General features: G+C 44.5%; 1 protein-coding gene across 2 annotated transcripts in view; it reads right to left on the bottom strand.

The window, feature by feature from the left end:
- Positions 1–478: 478 nt before the first annotated feature.
- The window catches only part of SLC7A9 (solute carrier family 7 member 9), a 61,070-nt gene continuing 40,141 nt past the window's right edge, over positions 479–21,407 (bottom strand). For both annotated transcript variants that reach the window (XM_089667811.1, XM_089667812.1), the window contains exons 7-13: positions 18,333–18,377; positions 12,363–12,486; positions 9,870–9,973; positions 5,563–5,659; positions 4,515–4,664; positions 2,724–2,898; positions 479–1,336 (exon numbers count right to left, since the gene is read on the bottom strand). In XM_089667811.1, coding sequence (XP_089523937.1) covers positions 1,272–1,336; positions 2,724–2,898; positions 4,515–4,664; positions 5,563–5,659; positions 9,870–9,973; positions 12,363–12,486; positions 18,333–18,377 — 760 coding nt within the window. In that variant the 3' untranslated portion in view covers positions 479–1,271. The remainder of the gene's footprint in view (positions 1,337–2,723; positions 2,899–4,514; positions 4,665–5,562; positions 5,660–9,869; positions 9,974–12,362; positions 12,487–18,332; positions 18,378–21,407) is intronic.

Genomic DNA, 21,407 nt, shown 5'->3' with positions numbered 1-21,407 from the left:
TGTTAGTGCACAGCAGGGGCGGACTGACAACTCATGGGGCCCCAGGGCAATAGGGGATCATGGGGCCCCTGTGTCCTTGCCCAAACTAAAAAAAGCCTATGAAAAAGGTACCAGTGGCATCTCATGGGGCCCCCTACTGACCCCGGGCAGTGCCCAAGTTTCCAAATGGTCAGTCCACCCCTGGCGCACACTAAGGACAATTGTCAGTCTTTCCCTTTTAAAAAAATTGTTTTCTGCATATCCTAATGGTGATTGCTGTTCTTCCCGTGCAGAAAAACTTCAGTCAGCGCAGTATATGTGAACTGGCACGTAGCTGTAGGTCTGTGCAATAGGCCACTGTTAGATGAGCCCAATCCCTTTCACTGCTCACAGGCCAGCCTGTATCTCCATTCCCTGCAATCAGCCGGGTGCCAAGGTGCTGGAGTCTGCTCTTTCCCCACTGTAGTCCATCAACCAAATAGTAGGCCACACACTGAAAGATGTTCAATTCCAGCCAAAGTTTATTGCAATGCCAGGTCACTCCCACTCCCAGCCATGTCCCCAATGTCTTCCACCCACAGCAGGGCTTAATCCTGGGGACATGCATCTTTGGTGTGCAGTCCATTATTTGAATGGTGGGGGAAAAAAAAAAAAAATTCTATTGTTTTGTATCAGTCTGATGATGGTCATCAACTGCAGGCAGAAGCCGTAAAGTATCTTCACTGTACAGCACTAAGTAGGAAGCAGAGCCTGCCTATGTAATGAGCAAATACAGCTACCCCTTGTACATATTTTACCGTAAACTGTACATAAAAACAAAGATTGGTTTAAGAACACACTATTTACATTGTGATTAGATAAGTATACATTTTAGAAAAAACACTTTAAAATGTCCAAGCAATCCCCAGCTATGTGCATAGAGTCAGGGAGTCTGAAGAGTTAGGTTGTGTTGTGATTGCAGTGAGTATGTGTTGGTTGAAGATCTGTCACACAGCTGGCCAGTGACTTTAGCTGTACAGAATTTTTTACAAACTCGATTCTGACATTCCTGAAAGAAAACATTCTTCTCCATAGGCCCACTGTTAGTTAATGGGTCTCTATCTTAGGTGACTTATCCAGCAATTCATTCCTGGTCACTGCAGACATCCCAGCATGGGACACGCTGATTCCAGATCCACCGACATGGAACACAGAGAATATTTTGATGCGTTTCGTTCTCGCAAATTACATTTACAATATGTACAGAAGTGTCCAGAGTTCAGATTGTCAGTGCGACCAATTCACACCGTCCTTTATTTTTTGGATTCTTCCGCTGGCACCACCTCCATGATCATCTGTACATACATAGTGATTGGCTCTGAAATGAAGATACAAATATAGTTCAGTGGTACAGTACAGGACACAGGCCAAGTGTTCCCAGACCAGGGGTTACCTGCAAAGTGTTCCCAGGCCAGGGTTTACAGGCTCAGTGTTCCCAGACCAGGGGTTACAGGCTCAGTGTTCCCAGACCAGGGGTTACAGGCTCAGTGTTCCCAGACCAGGGGTTACAGGCTCAGTGTTCCCAGACCAGGGGTTACCTGCAAAGTGTTCCCAGGCCAGGGGTTACAGGCTCAGTATTCCCAGGCCAGGGGTTACAGGCTCATACCTGGATTGGACACTGGCAAAGTTTTTGAGGACGTTCCCCAAGGCACCTCCCTTATAACCTACCCCACTCTGTATGTCCTCTACAATGGAGAAGAGGTCTCTCGCTTTAGATTACTAACAAAAACTGAGAAGTCACCCTTAGCTTAACACTTTTCTGCTGCCTTTTTTTTTTTTTTTTTTTCATAAGTTCACCTTTTGGCAAAAAATAATAAATGCACATATTTTTGCAGGAAAAAAGTGTGCATTTGTTATTTTTTCCCCAAGGAGCCTGGAAAGCATTGCATCCGTGATTAATGGATCAGAGGTGCAATGCCAGACTCCTTCAGCTTTTTCAGCCTGTACCTCTACCTACTTGTTTACACGTGTCCAGACTTGTGAATGAACTATGAGGAGCCTGCAGTCCATTCAGAACTGCATGTCCTCAGCGCAGGGGCGTATTTACCACAAGGCATTTGCCTAGGGCGGCATTTTTTGGGGGGCAGCACTGCCCTCCAGAAGAAGGGACATATGCGGCATGGGAACCAGGTGGGATCCAAGAGAAGTTGCTTGATGGTGAATGCAGAAGCCCAACTGTCGTTCCCGAGGATGGCCAGAGCTGTGAAGGTGAGTGTCTTATTCTCTGGTGGTGGTGGGGGGGTATTAGTAAAAGGCTCTCTCGGGTGGGGGGGGATGGGGCAGGGGTGATGTTGGTCACGGTTAGGCTCTCCCCGTGTGTGTGTGTGGGGGGGGGGGGGGGGTGTGTGGTCTGGTGTTGGTCGGTATCAGGCTCTCTCCACCGGCGAGGGGGAGCATCCCCTTATTGGTCAGTGAAGAGGCTGATAACATTAAATGACCAATAGGGAGACGTGGGAAGCTGGCAGAGCAGAGTCAAGTTTGGTAACGTCAGCTGGCTGCGTGCCTAGATCTTATCGTTTATATAGTTTTCACGGAAGGTGACTCTTTGCCTTTACTTTAAAGGATAAGTTCATAATTGAATATGGGTTTAACATGTTATGAAAGGTGAACACACCAGCCCCCGCTTTGACAGCTAGCAGGGGATCTTCGGGCTCAGGTCGGGTACAGTCATTCTTTATTTGATGACCATTACTAGTTATACTCACTTGTTATCTTCTGTGCCCATCGGACCTTGTAGTGCACAAATGGGAAGTAGACTACGAGTCCACTAATGATGAAGAGAACGCAGTATAAATAGGCCCACTCTGGCTCGTCTATAATGGGTGCTATCACCAGATAGGCAGAGACCAGAACCATCGCAATGGGGATCACAATTGGAATCTGAAAGGGAGCAGCAATGCGTTACAGTCAGTCACACAGATTTAAAAGGTCAACTATGAAGGCAGAAACAAGGAGATATCATTGGTGTCTTAATTTTGAGGGTGTAGACTCCAAGTTGCCATCAGGGAGGAACTGCTGCCACTAGGGAATACAGCCCGCATATACCATTGGCATGCTGCTTACATCTCAGCCTTGACCAGCTGCAATATCTAATTCACAGACGAGAGAATTAACAGGCCCAACACAGAGACCAAGGTGTGACAAATGTGGTGCTTGGTAATTACCCTTTAGCATTTTCAACCCGTTTCCAGGAAAAGGCTCAATGCACAGGACCAAACAATGTGCAGAGCCTGCATACTAGCATTCCTGGGACCTGCTGCCGGCACGTACAGCTGTCCATTGAGGTGCCTTTTCTTTGCAGTGTATTAATGTTTGCTCTGATCTATCACACAATCTGCGTTCGGAGTATATGTCAGCAGTGCCCATGCGGGTTCTATACACAACCCCCAGCACATGGCTGTGTACAGTTGCAGCTTCTAATGCACCTTAACAGGTGGCTCCAGCGAGTCCCAGGAACATCGTTATGCAGGCTTTGTATGCTGTATGGCAGTGTGCATCATGAGGTCAAAAAGGATCGGGGAGGGGGGCGGTAATCAAAAAACAGAGGTTGAGGTCATTAAGACCTTGACATATACAGTGATTAGTATCACCATAGCATCTCGCATCAGCAAACTGGATTGAACTGGTGGCATCCATCAATGTACATAAGCTTACTCTGGACAATTGAGCCAAGTTGGGGTGAAAACTGGTAATGGGTTGGGGGAAGGGGGGGGTCCATCAATTAGGCCAAGTTCCTCTTTTACATTAACTGGCCCATGCAGCCAAGGATCCTCAGTAGTTTAAAATGCAATGCCATTTGTAAAAGTATTGTTTACTGCAAACACCATACCTTTAGGCCTTTTCAATCATTCATGAAGTCTGACAGAAATACTGCCGATGTTTAAATCCCCATGTCCTGGCTTTAGTTCCACAACAAAGTGGCCACTGAGCCGCCTTCTTTGAGGAGAACTAAAGAGATCATCACTTGAGTTGTCCTCAAAGAAAGAGGCCTGGTGGTCATTTTGTCCTAGCCCAAATTATGAGATGTAAACAACCACAGCAGTGTGAGAATCCTGGTTGTGGATGTGCAATTGGTAGTCTTTGCTGCAACCGGAGAGTGCATTACGCATGTTCGGCTTTAAAATCATGAAGGGTGAGCGCCCAATGACTGCCATGTCCTGAAAATAATCCTGGATGTAGGAATATACAGGTCTGGGAGTATTTCTACAGAAAAGGCCTACAGGTATGGCATTGCATTAAACAATATATTTACAAATGGCACAGTTTATTTAAATTGCTGGAACCCCTTCCCTCCATGGGCTAGTTTATGTAAAAAGTGTTAGAAATTACATTTAAAGGCTATGTATCCATACGGCACGGGGGACCCTAGCAGTCACATGGTCTGTTAGCGCCAATCATACCCTTGTGGTTGGTATAGGTCAACACCTACGACTTTATTCAGAAAAACCTGCTAGTTTGTGAATTTGCAAATCAGTTTGTAAATCCAGGAAATTTACCTTGATTGGCCTATTCATGTCTTTCTTGGTGAATCTCATTACAACAAGTCCAGCGATGGTCAAACCGTAAAATATCCAGACGGCAAAGCTGAAGTAGTTGATGAGGGTATTGATATCTGCTGGGATGATATAAATCATTCCGATGATACCCTGGAGAGAGAAGAAGAGTGACTATCATGAATACTCTCCAACCTTTCATAGGCTACTTCCATGTTAACATTAGAAGTGGAACTCCAGCCTAAACATTTTGTTCAATAATATTGGTGCACTGATGGGGGGGTCCTTTGGATCCAACTTCCCAACCACATTCAGCAAAACTGGATAAAGCTGTATTCCAGTCAAGTTATGTTTTCGGCTGGATTAGGGCTTGTTCACAACCAGGGGCGGACTGACCATTTGGAAACTCGGGCACTGCCCGAGGGCCCGGGGTCAGTAGGGGGCCCCATGTGATGCCCCTGGTACCTTTTTCATAGGTTTTTTTGAGTTTGGGCAAAGACACAGGGGCCCCATGATCCCCTATTGCTCGGGGGCCCCATGAGTTGTCAGTCCGTCCTTGTTCACACCATACGTGGAGGAAATGGACCTGCAGAGACATCAGTTTACATGCACACTTCAGTGAATTTTATACACGTTGCAGATTCCTGCAGAGAAAAAAAATCTGCATGTGATACCAGTGTTGTGGTGTGAACAGGGCACACAGAGAACAATTGATTTTGCTGTGCCCTTGCAGAATGCAAGCAGAAAAACGGACGTCTCTGCACCATGGTGTGAACGAGTCCTTACGCTGCCACTGCACTGCACCAGACCAAAAAAAGCACATTAGTCTTTTTTTTTTTTAATTTTAAAAATGCAGGACACCACAACACACGCTATACACATTGTGGTGCATTGCCCACTACTGTACAGTGTGCTGGAATGCCAAACGAATAGCACTGCCATGCACCATCCACAGAGCAGGTGTTGCTGTGCATTACTGCAGTGGTCCCTTAGCACGGATCTACGGTGCTGTATTCTGACAAATCACCAGACACAGGAGGCGTTAACGTACATAAGACACAATGGCGGGCAGCGGGGTCAGGCGCTTGACACTGATGTAAGATAAGAATTTCAACATGTGACCTTCACGGCCTGCGACGTATGTAAGCCTGTGGAGGAGAAAAAAAAAAAATCATGTTTATGATGCAACTAAGTGTCAAATTTTTTTTTGAATGATGCAGACATCCCGATATGCAGTATTGGAAAGAAGGATATTGGATTGACTTTTTAGGTACAAAAACTCAGTTCGCACAGAAATAAAATCAATGTTCCTTTATTATCACATCACCTCTAAAATGTATCTTGTATACAATGACATTGCGCAATTAGCCCACAGCATCACATAACTACTGACCATAGAAAGAGAAATTCCAATGGATATGTACAGTACAACTGGTACAAACAGGATGTTTCTTCAGGAAGGTAGGGGATATTCAAGCAACACCCAACATGTTTCGCGACAAAAGGTCACTTCTTCAGGGGGCTAGCAATGTATAAAGTTAACCAGTGCGCATTGTGCAGTAATGGACTCCCCAGGGCATGCAACTGCAGGTTCTCTCAGGTCCACACAAGGGGAATAACATCCAAAAGTCGGGTATGGGGTAGTGGTGCACTGAAATGAAAATTCTGGTACCAAAAACGAACATTCAAAATGCACTTGGCCGAAAACCAAAATGGGCAGTTTTTAAAAATGAATATATATTTTTTGGAAAAAATAAACTTTGACTTAAAAACAAAAAAACAATATATACTCCAATTGTTTTGTAAAATATGAAAGAAAATGTTAAAATAGAGTAAATAGATACCCAACATGTCATGCTTTAAAATTGCGCAAGCTCGTGGAATGGCGTGAAACTGCGGTACTAAAAAATCTCGATGGGTGATGCTTTAAAAATGTCTACAGGTTGGCAGTGTAAAGTTACAGAGGAGGTCTAGTGCGAGAATTATTGCTCTGACGTTCATGGCGATACCTCACATGTGTGGTTTGAACACTGTTTACATATGTGGGTATGGCCTAGGTATGCATTCACCACTACGTGCAAGCACGGGGGGGGAGGCACTTTAAACTTTTTAAAAAAATTTATTTAAATGTTTTTTTGGAGGGTTTTTTTGTACTGTCCCTTCTGTCCCTGTAAAAAAATGTTTAATCACTTTTATTATCACAAGAAATGCATGCATCCCCTGTGATAGAAATAATTAGTGACATGTCCTCTTTATGGAGAGATATGGGGTCAATAAGACCCCACATCTCTCCTCTGCAATGTAAAGCATTGGATTAAAAATAAAGAATTGATGTGATTTAAAAAAAAAAATGGCTGGAACCGGAAGTGATGTCGCTCCTGTCCTCCAAGGGCATAGAGATGAGTGGAGGCCATCTTTCCTTCACTCATCTCTATGCCCAGCTCCAGGATCGCTCGATGGTTTCTCAGGTAAGGCTGAGAACTACTGAGGGGGGATGGTGGGTGGGTGGTGGCGAGGGGCGGGGTTTTTTTCCGCACTTGTGCTTTTTATTCATTTCGGCCGATGGCTGAAAGGGGTGTTTTTGGCTGAAACATTTCGCCCAGTGACGTTTCGGTGCATCCCTAGTATGGGGGTGCAAAAACTAGTCCATGGGTGGGCGAGAGACCCACGAGATTCCTCAAACGTACAAACTCCATGTATTGGTTCAACTATCTTCAGGCTAATGGTATCAAAACCAAGAAAGGCCTTATACTAGAACAGTGGTTCTTAACCTGGGTTCGATCGAACCCCAGGGGTTTGGTGAGTCAGTCTTGCGGGTTCGGCGGAGGTGAAGACCCACAACCGACTCATATGATTCGTGCAGTAAATATTCATTATTTTGTTTTTGTGTGAAAATCATGTTTTAATGGTTTTGTTCTTTGTTCTTAACGGTTTTGTTCATTTTGTGCACCTATGTTTAAATATATACCTATGTTTTGAATTTTAAAAATCATATTTTATTTTTCCAATTAAGAAGGGTTCGGTGAATGCGCATATGAAACTGGTGGGGTTCAGTACCTCCAACAAGGTTAAGAACCACTGTACTAGAAAGTATATAATGACCCTTATGGCCAGTATGTACATATAGTCCCTCACTGGGGAATAAAAGGCAGGCAGCTCAAAAGTTAGCCAAGTATGGTCTTCACTGGTTGGTTATGGAATGCTAGCTGTGGGCTAACTGTGCAATGCCATTGTATACAAGATACTTTCTAGAGGTGACATGATAATAAAGGAACATTGATTTTATTTGTGTGTGTTCTGAGTTTTTGTGCCTAAAAAGTCCATCCAATATACTTCTTTCCAATACTTAACTTTAGGGACGTTGCACTTTGTTATAAGTTGGGTCTTGACTCTCTACCACCCGATGGTCACCCCAATTTTTCAACACACAATCCCGATATCCAGCGTTACAGCAAAGGGTCACTTCTATGAGAAGAACCATCACCTTGAAGCAACACTGCTTCATTGCTCCCCGGCCCCAACAAGTATTCCATGTTTATGTTGTGTGTGGAATGCCTGCTCTCTTATGTTACTAAAACACATGAGCCAACAGCAGGGATACCAGGTATTTGAACTGTCCAATGAATCAAATATTTTCAGCAGCATTTTAAAACAAGGGCCACCAGTAAGGTAAGCGTATTCATGTTTCAATTACCAGCTATGTTATCGTATAGAAGTGCTTAAAGACTCTAAAGAGGCCCTGTCACCTGGCTTCTTTCAAAAACAATCTTTCCATAGGCTTATGGCCTCGTTCACATACTACAGCTTACACCCGTGCAAGGGCTGTATTTACCTACATGGGGATGCACAGGTGTTCCATGAATCTCTGTGCAGGCAGTCCCTTTCATGTTAATTGGGACGCAATGGCTGCATGTACTTAGCCGCTGCTCCCAATCGAACATCCTTGCGGGTGTGAATACACGGCTTCAAACGCAGACGGTGTGAGTTTGGGGTCCCGCTCCACCAATGCTGGCAAAGTGGCTGTGTCCATGCAGCTCCTTTATCCCAACTGACATCAATGGGGATGCACAAAACACCTGTGCATCCCCATGCGAGTAAACACGGCCCTCATACGGGTGTATGTTATAGCATGCCAACCCTGTGTTTACAAGGCCTATATGAGCTTTTAACATATGTGTAGACATTTATTTACCTGTAAAAGCCTCATTTATGTAGACATCCAAAAAGCTCTGAGACTCAAGCTAGGTTCTGCCATCTTGGATGTCATGTCAGAAGACTCAAGCTAGGTCCTGCCATCTTGGATGTCATGTCAGAAGACTCAAGCTAGGTCCTGCCATCATGGATGTCATGTCAGAAGACTCAGCTGTCAGTCAAGGGACACACTATAGTATTCCAGGTTTTTGGAAATCTAGAATTCCAAACACAGTAGGTCAGCTGCTGGGTATGGGCTTTATCTAGAAAACACTTTACATTTTCTCAATGAATGCAAAGCATTCTTTGGATAAGATGGAGAAAATGCCAAGCGATCTATGACCGGCGTCTGTGCTGAGCGGCCAACCTCCTTTGTATAGACTGTAGCAGGACAGCTGCTTGCCAGGAGACAGTAGAGCTCACTAGAGTAACAGTGCTTATATAGGGATTTTCAGCTTCTAGAGCACAGGTGTCAAACACAAGGCCTGTGGGCCAAATACGGCACTCCAGGCCATTTCATGTGGCCCTCAGACCTCTCCTGCAACTGTGGCACTCCTTCGTTTCCACCTTGTCTCAGCAGTCAACAGAAGAGAGGACGGACCTTCACTGCCAGATCCTGCTTTTCTCCATGCAGCCATAGAGAGGCTCATTTATGCAACCCCCCACCCTTGGTCTCAGCAATTGGCAGCAGACAGGAGGACAGACCTCCTCCTTCCTTCAGATCCTGCACATCTCTGTGCAGCCACAGCACCCTCTTGTCTCCACCAACCCTACAGACGTCAGCAGCTGACTCCAGTTTTCCTCCAGACCCTGCACTTTCTGCTTCCCAGCTCTGCCTCCAGCTTCTTCCTGGCAGAAGCACAAGGTAAGGGGGGTGCACTGGACATCTAGTCTTGCAGATACAACCGGCCCTTTGAGGCAACCATAATGCTGATGCAGCCCGCCATGAAATTGAGTTTGACACCCCTGTTCTAGAGGGATCCCACAGGTATGGTATATACATAGTAACATTGCTTCAACTTGGATTCAATGAACTATGTAGAAATATCAATACCTGGAATTTCTTAAATAATTTGCTTTGCACTGTACATAGATTTAATAAAAGTTTGCCAGCTCAATAAGGAAGGATATAATTGGCTCTGGGTGAAGGCCGGGCTATGAACGAACCTGCCGGCAGTAAAGCAGGTTCCGTTGGCTGATCCGATGGTTGAAAAGGCCACAAACAGAGGAACCATCCAGGCCACTGGGTGCAGAACACGATCCCCGAAGGTCTGAAATGAGACGGGTAAACAGCTTTAGGACAGACACCAGGCTTTCTTACACATTTGTAATGTACCACCTGCTCCTGGTTGGTCCACACCTTACCAGCCAAGCGCTCATAATACAAGTTATGGCTCAAGTTCATTCCCAGACTTTCCATAAAAGCAGAAAGAAGATTGCTTACTATACCCCAAAAAATCTTTGTGCAATTTTTTTTTGGGGGGGGGGGGAATGGCAAAGTAAAGCTGTAACCTATTTCATGCTGTAAATCAGTGCTTCCTCAGGGTCAGTCTTACCCACTTACAGTTTTTGGAATACAGTTTTTCTATAGCGCAGTCAATGTACGCAGCACTTTACATATATATTGTACATTCATATCAGTCCCTGACCCTCAAGGGGCGTACAATCTAAGGTCCCTAACTCACATTCATACATACACATACTAGGGACAATTTAGACAGGAGCCAATTCACCTACCAGCATGTCTTTTGGAGTGTGGGAGGAAACCGGAGTACCCGGAGGAAACCCACGCAGGCACAGGGAGAACATGCAAACTCCAGGCAGGTGGTGCCGTGGCTAGGATTCGAACCAGCGACCCGAGTTTGCAAATATTGGGCCAGATGGCGAGTCTCCTGATTCAGTCACCACTATACAATGCTTTGTGATGCTCAAGGCTGTGAAGTTTCCATGAGAAAAAGTATACCTTATGGATCTCTCCAAGCTATGGATGGAAGGAAAAGGATCACCCCACCAGCAAATGAGAAGAGTGGAGCGATTCCAGTATCAGCCAATACAAGTGAAGGGATGGATGCTGCTCAACAAACCCCAGGAGTCCAATGTTTAGGAATAGCCTCAGCCGCTGTCCTGACTTCGTCCTCTCGTGCATTTTACCTCTCCTATTGGGCCTGGTCATAGAGGTAGAGGCCATTACTCAACATTGGACTCCTGGGATTGGTTGAGCAGCGCCCATCCCTTCCTTTCACCAGTTTCCATGAGAGCCCCATTGTATATTTTGGGTCTAAAATGTCCAGTCTTGGTAATAACATTTTGAAAGGAAGGAAGCACAACACCAGCTTGTATAGACCTTTAAAATATTTTATTTTGCAACATCCAACGTGTTTCGGGGGCTCAGCACTCCCACTTCATCAAGGCTAAAAAAAATAGATCATGCAGTCACCTGGATTGGAAGAGCTTTTCTATTGCAGTCACCTGTATGATGTATTTTTTTGCCCTAATAAGGGCAAAAAATAGAGTGCTGAGCGCCCAAAATCGGTTGGATGTTCCAAAATTAAAGCTGGTGCGGTGCTCCCATCCTTTCAGAACTTTGGTAAACTCCTTCAAGGGTCCAGTAAGACTTCACAATTGTTGGTGAGCAGCCTCTCAGACCACAAGCCACCCATCACGTTCGAACATATCTCCATCACCCCCCCCGCAAGCCAAAGTTCTAGGCGTCACTCTAGACTCCAATCTGTCCTTCCAGCTCCATGTCCAATCGCTGGCAAATTCATGCAGACTCCATCTCCGCAACATCTCCAAAATACGTTCGTTCCTAACCCCGGACACTACTAAACAACTCATTCACTCCCTTATTATCTCACTTCTGGACTACTGCAACTCCCTCCTCACCGGCTTACCTCATCGCAGACTTTCCCCCTTCAGTCTATCCTGAACTCAGCGGCCAGACTCATCCACCTTACCATCCACCCCCCTCTGCCATTCTCTCCATTGGCTTCTGATTGCCCAATGCATAAAATTCAAACTACTAACATTGACGTACAAAGCTGTTCATAACACTGCCCCAAACTACCTCACCGACCTAATACCCAAATACCACCCAACCAGTACTCTCCTCACAAGACCTCCTACTCTCTAGCTCCCTGGTCTCCACCTCCCATGCCCGACTCCAGGACTTCTCCAGGTCTTCCCCCATCCTCTGGAACTTACTACCCCAATCCATCAGACTGTCACCTACCCTCCTCACCTTTAGGCGCACCCTGAAAACCCATCTCTTCAGGGAAGCCTACCCCGCCCTCACCTAACAGCCGATCTCCTCCACTCCTCCTACCACTCCATCCCCCACAGCCATTTCCTCCTGTACCACTATCCCTCCCTCCTAGATTGTAAGCTCCAAGGAGCAGGGCCCTCGAACCCCTCATGTATTGTAATGTTACTGTATTGTCTCATGTCTCCCACTATAAAATAAAGCGCTGAGCAAAATTTTTGGCTCTACATAAATACTGTATAATAATCAGCGCTTCTACACCATGTAAAAAAAAACAGGGATCTATTGTTTGCTGCAAAATCTGATTGCTCTTCAAATTTGTTTGCAAACGCCACACTCGCGTCCACAAATTTGAAAGGGCAGAGCAGAACAACAGGATGGAAAGAAAGGAAACTCACCACAGCGACGGCCGGAGACTGAAGGAGCTCGGTTGGGGTCATCACCGTGAAATAGGCAATATTGATCAGCAGGTAACAAGCCATGACCAAGGGGATCCCAAATATGATGGCCAATGGGAGGTTTCTGGAAGAGAGACAGATTGCTACAACCTCAACGCCCAAGTCCCAACACCCATCCCAAATCCTTCCACAGAAGCTGAGGTACCACTATCTGTCCTCTCCATGTTATATTTATATATTTTTTTATTTTTTTCAAGGGTTTTTGTTGAATAAACACTGAAAAGAAAATGGACTGACTGTCATCATTGTGCTAACCCCTAATCATTAACACTAATTAACCCCAATTACTGTACAGTGGCCCCATTCAGGTTTAAGTTGAGCAAAGAGCAGACACTCAGATTTTTGTGACCATGCTCATTACACTGTGGCTTTACATGAATGTAATAATTACCACTAGGTGGCAGCACATTCACACCACACCTGTACTGTGCACTGCATGAGTTGCTAAACATCAGAGCCACTTCATATGCAGAACATTAGAAGTGGTTTGAAGTTTTGCAGAAAATTAACCATTTGTCCTCCAGAGGTCCCCCCCCCCCCCCTCCTGACCAGGCCATTTTTTTGCGATACGACGCTGCGTTAATTTAACTGACAATTGCGCGGTCATGCAACTCTACACCCAAATGACATTTATGTCCTTTTTTCCCCCACAAATAGAGCTTTCTTTCGGTGGAATTTGATCACCTGTGCGTTTTTTATTTTTGCGCTACAAACAAAAAAAGACCGCCAAATTTGAAAAAAAAAAAAACTATATTTTTTACTTTTTGCTATAAAGAATATTCCGTAAAAAAATAAAAAATATCAAATTTCTTCATAAATTTATGCCAAAATGTATTCTGCGACATGTCTTTGCTAAAAAAAAAAAAAAAAAAAAAAAATCCCAATACGTGTAAATTAATTGGTTTACATGAAAGTTATAGCGTCTACAAATGGCGGTATAGATACTGGGATTTTTTTTTTTTTTAATACTAGTAATGGCGGCGATCAGCGAGTTATAGCGGGACTGCAGCGGGCATTCTGACACTAACTGCCACTGACATCCCCAGTGACACCAATACAGTGATCAGTGCAGGGGTGTATTTACCACAAGGCAAACAAGGCATTTGCCCAGGGCGGCATTTCTCAAGGGAGGCAGCACTGCCCCTCGGAAGAAGGGACACACGCGGCATGGAGATCTGGTGGGTTCCGAGAGAGGCTGCAGGTTTCATGACGGTGTATGCAGAGTCCGACGCTCATTCACGGGGATGTCTGGAGCCGTTAAGGTGAGTGTCTCTTTCTCGCCATGGGGAATGGTGGCTGGTGTTGGAGGGCAGTGGTAGTGGAAGGCTCTCTCAGGTGGGAGGCAGGGGTGTTGTTGGTCAATGTCAGTCTCTCTCTACGGGGGGGGGGGGGGGAGCGTTGTTTTTTTTTGTTGCCTAGGGCAGCACAAAACCTAAATACACCACTGGATCAGTGCTAATAAAAAGCAATGGCACTGTACTAATGACACTGGGCAGGAAGGGGTTAACATCTGGGGCAATCGCAGGGCTAACTGTGTGCTATGTGTGTTTTATCTTGTAAGCATGCTGCTTTGTATTGTTCTGCTATGCAGAGGAAAACAAAGCAGCGAGCTGGAGCGGAAAGGGAAGAGATCTGCATTGTTTACATACAGACCTCTCCCCTGCCAGTGTTCCTCAGCGATCGCCGGGTGCCGGCGGGGAATCTCTTGCCAGGACCCGGTGATCAACACCTGAAGCCGAAAAAACTTTCACAGACGTTTGAAAAAACAGTAACCCTCATCATTCATGGGCTGCAGCCCAGACCATTCAGGCAGTACATTCTAACCATCTTTGAAAGGCAGCTCCTTTGTACATTAGACCAGCGGTTCTCATCTACCAGAATGTGGCCCACTGCCAGGCTGCCGTCTCCCTTCTCCTGGGTCTCCAGTCAGTGGTCGATCCTGTAACCTCTCCACAGTGCCACCCAGCATCCATACTGCCCCCAACCACTCGTAGTGGCCCACAATGTCCTCCAGCCTACTACTCCAGCCCTCTATAGTGTGCTATAGTGGGTCCACAGTGCCCCAAAGCCCCCTGAACTCCCACAGTGCCACCCTGCCTTTTCCCCTCTTCCAGTGGTCTCCAGCCAGCTGCAGAACCTCCAATTTCCAAGGACATCCCACTGTGCCCCCCAGCTTCCTCCAAAAAGTTCCTCCCCTAACAGGGCCACCAAGTCTGCTGCAGACTCCCCTAATCCACTTCTAGGCCTCTTGGCAGATCTCTTAACTTTTCATACTGCCTCTCAACTCCCATAGTGGCCCCCTGATAGCCCTCCACAGTCCCCCCCTCAAGCTTCCTCCAGAAAGCTCATCCTCTACAGAGCCACCATGCCTGCTAGAGAGTCCCCTAGCCCTCTCTAGAACCCCATCCCCCCACAATGACACCAAGCCCCATCCAAAGCCTTCCAGCAATGTAATGCATATTTTGTGTTTCCATAATTTTACTGTGAGAGTACAAACTATCCATTAATGTTTGGACCTGCGGGACGTACCGGGCTCTGGTCTCACTAAGGTAGAGAACTCCAACCTCTCAGACTATTTGCTTTGTATGGATTTCCTTACTCTAAACGAATTACCGTTCGCAGCATTCATCTAAGGAATTGCAAATACAGAGTACTGCGCTCCTAAGTGGTGTTTTTCATGTGCATTTAGAGGTTTCCTACAGCAATCCCACTAATACATGTATGTCACATGTTATTTTTGGTCATTTGAAGCGAATATCTGCATGACCAAACACTCTATGGGAACAATCAGACAAGTACAATTGGAGACAATCTACGATCCAGAAGTCTAATATTATATTAGACAATTACTGTCCAGGAGCGTACTACCAATACTTTCTGTACATTTAGTATTCACTCTCAGGGAGATGTTTTTTCAAATAATTTCTCATGACAATGACCTGTATGGTGGCAGTCCAGGATAAAAGCATTCTGAAGCATCGAGCATTGTGCTGTAAAGTGGGGGCTTTATATGCAGACTTGCGGGTCTAGCTGATGATCTTACCACTATATTGTTTGTGAAGGATTGTGTCAGCAATTTTGATTGTTGACTAACAGTTTGTGTGCAATGTCATTATATATATATATATATATACAGTCAGGTCCATAAATATTGGGACATCGACACAATTCTAACATTTTTGGCTCTATACACCACCACAATGGATTTGAAAAGAAACGAACAAGATGTGCTTTAACTGCAGACTGTCAGCTTTAATTTGAGGGTATTTACATCCAAATCAGGTGAACGGTGTAGGAATTACAACAGTTTGCATATGTGCCTCCCACTTGTTAAGGGACCAAAAGTAATGGGACAATTGGCGTCTCAGCTGTTCCATGGCCAGGTGTTTGTTATTCCCTCATTATCCCAATTACAATGAGCAGATAAAAGGTCCACAGTTCATTTCAAGTGTGCTATTTGCATTTGGAATCTGTTGCTGTCAACCTTCAAGATGAGTTCCAAAGAGCTGTCACTATCAGTGAAGCAAGCCATCATTAGGCTGAAAAAAACAATACAAACCCATCAGAGAGATAGCAAAAACATTAGGCGTGGCCAAAACAGCTGTTTGGAACATTCTTAAAAAGAAGGAACGCACCGGTGAGCTCAGCAACACCAAAAGACCCGGAAGACCACGGAAAACAACTGTGGTGGATGACTGAAGAATTCTTTCCCTGGTGAAGAAAACACCCTTCACAACAGTTGGCCAGATCAACAACACTCTCCAGGAGGTAGGTGTATGTGTGTCAAAGTCAACAATCAAGAGAAGACTTCACCAGAGTGAATACAGAGGGTTCACCACAAGATGTAAACCATTGGTGAGCCTCAAAAACAGGAAGACCAGATTAGAGTTTGCCAAACGACATGTAAAAAAGCCTTCACAGTTCTGGAACAACATCCTATGGACAGATGAGACCGAGATCAACTTGTACCAGAGTGATGGGAAGAGAAGAGTATGGAGAAGGAAAGGAACTGCTCATGATCCTAAGCATACCACCTCATCAGTGAAGCATGGTGGTGGTAGTGTCATGGCGTGGGCATGTATGGCTGCCAATGGAACTGGTTCTCTTGTATTTATTGATGATGTGACTGCTGACAAAAGCAGCAGGATGAATTCTGAAGTGTTTCGGGAATATTATCTGCTCATATTCAGCCAAATGCTTCACAACTCATTGGACGCTTCACAGTGCAGATGGACAATGACCCAAAGCATACTGCAAAAGCAACCAAAGAGTTTTTTAAGGGAAAGAAGTGGAATGTTATGCAATGGCCAAGTCAATCACCTGACCTGAATCCGATTGAGCATGCATTTCACTTGCTGAAGACAAAACTGAAGGGAAAATGCCCCAAGAACAAGCAGGAACTGAAGACAGTTGCAGTAGAGGCCTGGCAGAGCATCACCAGGGATGAAACCCAGCGTCTGGTGATGTCTATGCGTTCCAGACTTCAGGCTGTAATTGACTGCAAAGGATTTGCAACCAAGTATTAAAAAGTGAAAGTTTGATTTATGATTATTATTCTGTCCCATTACTTTTGGTCCTTTAACAAGTGGGAGGCACATATGCAAACTGTTGTAATTCCTACATCGTTCACCTGATTTGGATGTAAATACCCTCAAATTAAAGCTGACAGTCTGCAGTTAAAGCACATCTTGTTAGTTTCATTTCAAATCCATTGTGGTGGTGTATAGAGCCAAAAATTTTAGAATTATGTCGATGTCCCAATATTTATGGACCTGACTGTATATATATATATATATATATATATATATACACACACACACACATATACATACACACACATACACACACAGGGGTGGACTAACCATTTGGAAACTGGGCACTGCCCGAGAGCCCGGGGTCAGTAGGGGGCCCCATGAGATGCCCCAGGTACATTTTTCATAGGCTTTTTTTGAGTTTGGGCAAGGACACAGGGGCCCCATGATCCCCTATTGCCCAGGGGTCCCATGAGTTGTCAGTCCGCCCCTGTATGCACACACATATACACACACACACGTGTTTACCACAAGGCAAACAAGGCATTTGCCTAGGGCAGCATTCTTCAGGGGGGCAACACTGCCCCCCGGAAGTAGGGACGCATGTGCCAAAGGGACCATGTGGGATCTGCAGGCTGCACACTGCTTGATGTGATGTCTGGAGCTGTGAAAGTGAGTCTCTCTACGGGAAGGGGGGGGGGTTGTATGTTAGTGGAATACTCTCTCGGGTGGGGGGGTCAGGTGTTTTGTTGGTCAATGCCAGGCTCTCTCCAAAACCAAAATACACCACTGTATATGTGTGTGTATATATATATATATATATATATATATATATATATATATGTATATATAATGAGAATTGTGATACACATAGGAAAGGGAGAGTCTAACCAACTGCTCAGAGATGCTCCTTGTCATCCTTTGGACACTTGCAGTTCTGTAACACCAGTCAAGTTTCAGGAGAAAGTCCACATTTATAGCACTCCCATGGCTGGCCTCATCCTTTTGCCTGCCTCCCAATGGATGTTACTGTCCCCTCCCATGAGGAGCCCCAGTGCCTAGTAGAGCCCAGTATGTATACAATAGCTTACAGTGCTAGCAGTCTGTTAGGTTATTGTCACAACTCAAGCTTGAGATTTATGGCCAAATCATTGCCTAGCACCCCTGACATTGCTCTCACCATTAACTAAGGCCAATACGACCTGCTTGCCACATAAACTGGCTTTGTGCCCTCCAATATGACCTCAGCATTACATTTCCCGCAGCTCGTACCGGCAGACGAGGAGTTAAACACCCGCGGGTCGATATCTAAATCTATTTTGTACTTCTACAAATTACAAGTAATAAATCAATGGCGTTTAGTGAGCACACGTCTTACCTGTATGGATTTTTAAGCTCCTCTGTAATATAATTGAGCTGGTTCCTAAAGGGAGGAAAATAATTCACACATGACAAATTGATCCCATTGTGAGCAAATGATCAGAGCAGTGCAGATTGAAGGAAAGAAAGAGGGGGACCTGGACATCAGCGGTGGAAAATTAATGACATAGAGAACATTTAGAGAAACAAGAAGTTGGAACAGGATGTAACAGATATACATGGAGCTTTTCTTTTAGGTAAATTAGGCCGACACATGGGGTGTCATCCACCATCTCCTATATTGTCAGGGAATCTGGGGGTAAGGGGATCTTTGAGGATCTCAATTTTGTCCTAAAATAAAATATCTAAAGCCAATAAGTTAGAACAGCTGTTTTTTTTGCTGTGTCTCTACTTGGGGAAATTTTCCTTCATTCCCTGTAGTAGAGGAGTTGGAGGAAATCTCTGCACGGTGGCTTAGTGGTTAGTACTTCTTGCCTTGCATCACTGAACACTCCTCCCTAATCCAAATAACAGACAAAAAATGATTTTGCTTTAACGCTGAATTCCAGCTATGGCAACTTTTATATCCTGACATTGGTCCTGCTTGGACCATTACTTACAAAGCCATCCACAACTCTGCCCCCAGCTACATCACCAACCTGGTCTCAAAATATCAACCAAACTGCTCTCTTCAATCCTTCCAAGACCTGCTCTCTAGTTCCCGTGTCACCTCCTCCCATGCTCGCCTCCAGGACTTCTCCCCAGCTTCTCCCATCCTATGAAACTCCCTACCCCAATCTGTCCAGCTGTCTCCTAATCTATCCACCTTTAGACGATCCCTGAAAACCTCTCTCTTTAAAAGAGGCCTATCCTGCTTCTACCTAGTAAACTGCCATTTATTTCCTCCATCAGCTCCTCCCCCCACAGCTATTACCTTTTGTATCACTAAACCCTTCCTCCTAGATTGTAAGCTCTCAGGATCAGGGCCCTCTGTTTCTTCTTGTAATAAAATTGTATTGTTGCTTTATTGTCTCCCTTTATATTTTAAAGTGCTGAGCAAACTGTTGGCACTATATAAATCCTGTATAATAATAATAATAATTGGACCTTTTTTTTTCTTTTATATGGTTGAACTGGATGGACTTTTGTCTTTTTTCAGCCAGACTAACTATGTAACTATGTATAGATGTATGTTATGTGCCATACCTATGGGATCCTCATGGAAGCTGGAAATCACTGCAGCAGGCAGGGCTACTACAGTGATCACCGCTAGCTTCTGGGTCCTGTGCCAAGCAGCTGCCATGCTGCTTACTGAACAGAGGAAGTTGCCAACTCAGTACATGTGCCCCTCAATGAACACTTTGCATTTTTCTCAGTGAATGCAAAGCCTTCTCTGGATGAGGTGACACCTCAACCTGCTGGCTGAATGAAAAAAAATAGGAATAAGAGCCAAGTGACTGTGGCCAACCAATGACTGAAGACAAAACACTCCCAGAAGCAGTGCCAGATTTATAAGGGGGGCAAAAAAGGGCAACTGCCCTGGGCCTCCCTCTATACATAAATTAAATAAAACAATATATTTAAAAAAAATAAAAAAAATATTATATATATATATATATATATATATATATTTATTTAAAATAATTAAAAATAAAAAAAATATAAAATGTATAATTATTTATTTATTTCAGGTACTTATATAGCGCCATCAATTTACACAGCACTTCATTTCCCCTAAATCTGTCCTCCGTAACACAGGTGCTGTGGGACCATGTCTCGTTGTTTGGGCCGGGTGTGGAGTAATTGGCATTTTAGGTAAATATTACAGGGCTTAAAGAACATGCATTAAAGCAGCGTTTCTCGACCTTTTTTCAGTCAAGACAACCTCTAAAATTATGAACAGTCCCAAGGCACCCTTTTAAATAATGGACAGTCTAGACCAGGGGTGGGCAAACTTTTTGACTCGAGGGCCGCAATGGGTTCATATATTGGACCCGGGGGCCGGACCAAGAGTAGATGAATGATGTGTATGTGTCATCCATAGTAAGTATAGTAATATTCCCCCATAGTAAGCATAGTAATTCATCCCCCATATAGTAATTCGTCCCCCATATAGTAATTCGTCCCCCATAGTAATTCATCCCCCATATAGCAATTCATCCCCCATATAGTAATTCATCCCCCATATAGTAATTCATCCCCCATATAGTAATTCATCCCCCATAGTAATTCATCCCCCATAGTAATTCATCCCCCACATAGTAATTCATCCCCCATATTAATTCATCCCCCATATAGTAATTCATCCCCCATATAGTAAGTCCCCCATATAGTAAGTCCCCCATATAGTAAGTCCCCCATATAGTAATTCATTCCCCATATAGTAAGTCCCCCATATAGTAATTCATTCCCCATATAGTAAGTCCCCCATATAGTAATTCATTCCCCATATAGTAAGTCCCCCATATAGTAATTCATTCCCCATATAGTAAGTCCCCCATATAGTAATTCATCCCCCATATAGTAAGTCCTCCATATAGTAATTCATTCCCCATATAGTAAGTCCCCCATATAGTAAGTCCCCCATATAGTAATTCATTCCCCATATAGTAAGTCCCCCATATAGTAAGTCCCCCATATAGTAAGTCCCCCATATAGTAATTCATTCCCCATATACTAAGTCCCCCATATAGTAATTCATTCCCCATATAGTAAGTCCCCCATATAGTAATACATTCCCCATATAGTAAGTCCTCCATATAGTAATTCATCCCCCATATAGTAATTCATCCCCCATATAGTAAGTCCCCCATTAAGTAATACATTCCCCATATAGTAAGTCCCCCATATAGTAAGTCCTCCATATAGTAATTCATCCCCCATATAGTAATTCATTCCCCATATAGTAAGTCCTCCATATAGTAATTCATCCCCCATATAGTAATTCATCCCCATATAGTAAGTCCTCCATATAGTAATTCATCCCCCATATAGTAATTCATTCCCCATATAGTAAGTCCTCCATATAGTAATTCGTCCTCCATATAGTAATTCATCCCCCATATAGTAAGTCCCCCATATAGTAAGTCCCCCA

This window comes from Staurois parvus, unplaced genomic scaffold (genome assembly GCF_062004578.1).
Source record: "Staurois parvus isolate SC_StPar_1 unplaced genomic scaffold, SC_StPar_1.0 ptg003601l, whole genome shotgun sequence".
NCBI classification, from domain to species: Eukaryota; Metazoa; Chordata; class Amphibia; order Anura; family Ranidae; genus Staurois; species Staurois parvus.
Note: the sequence above shows the minus strand (reverse complement) of the source record. Positions and strands in the feature narration are given on the sequence as shown.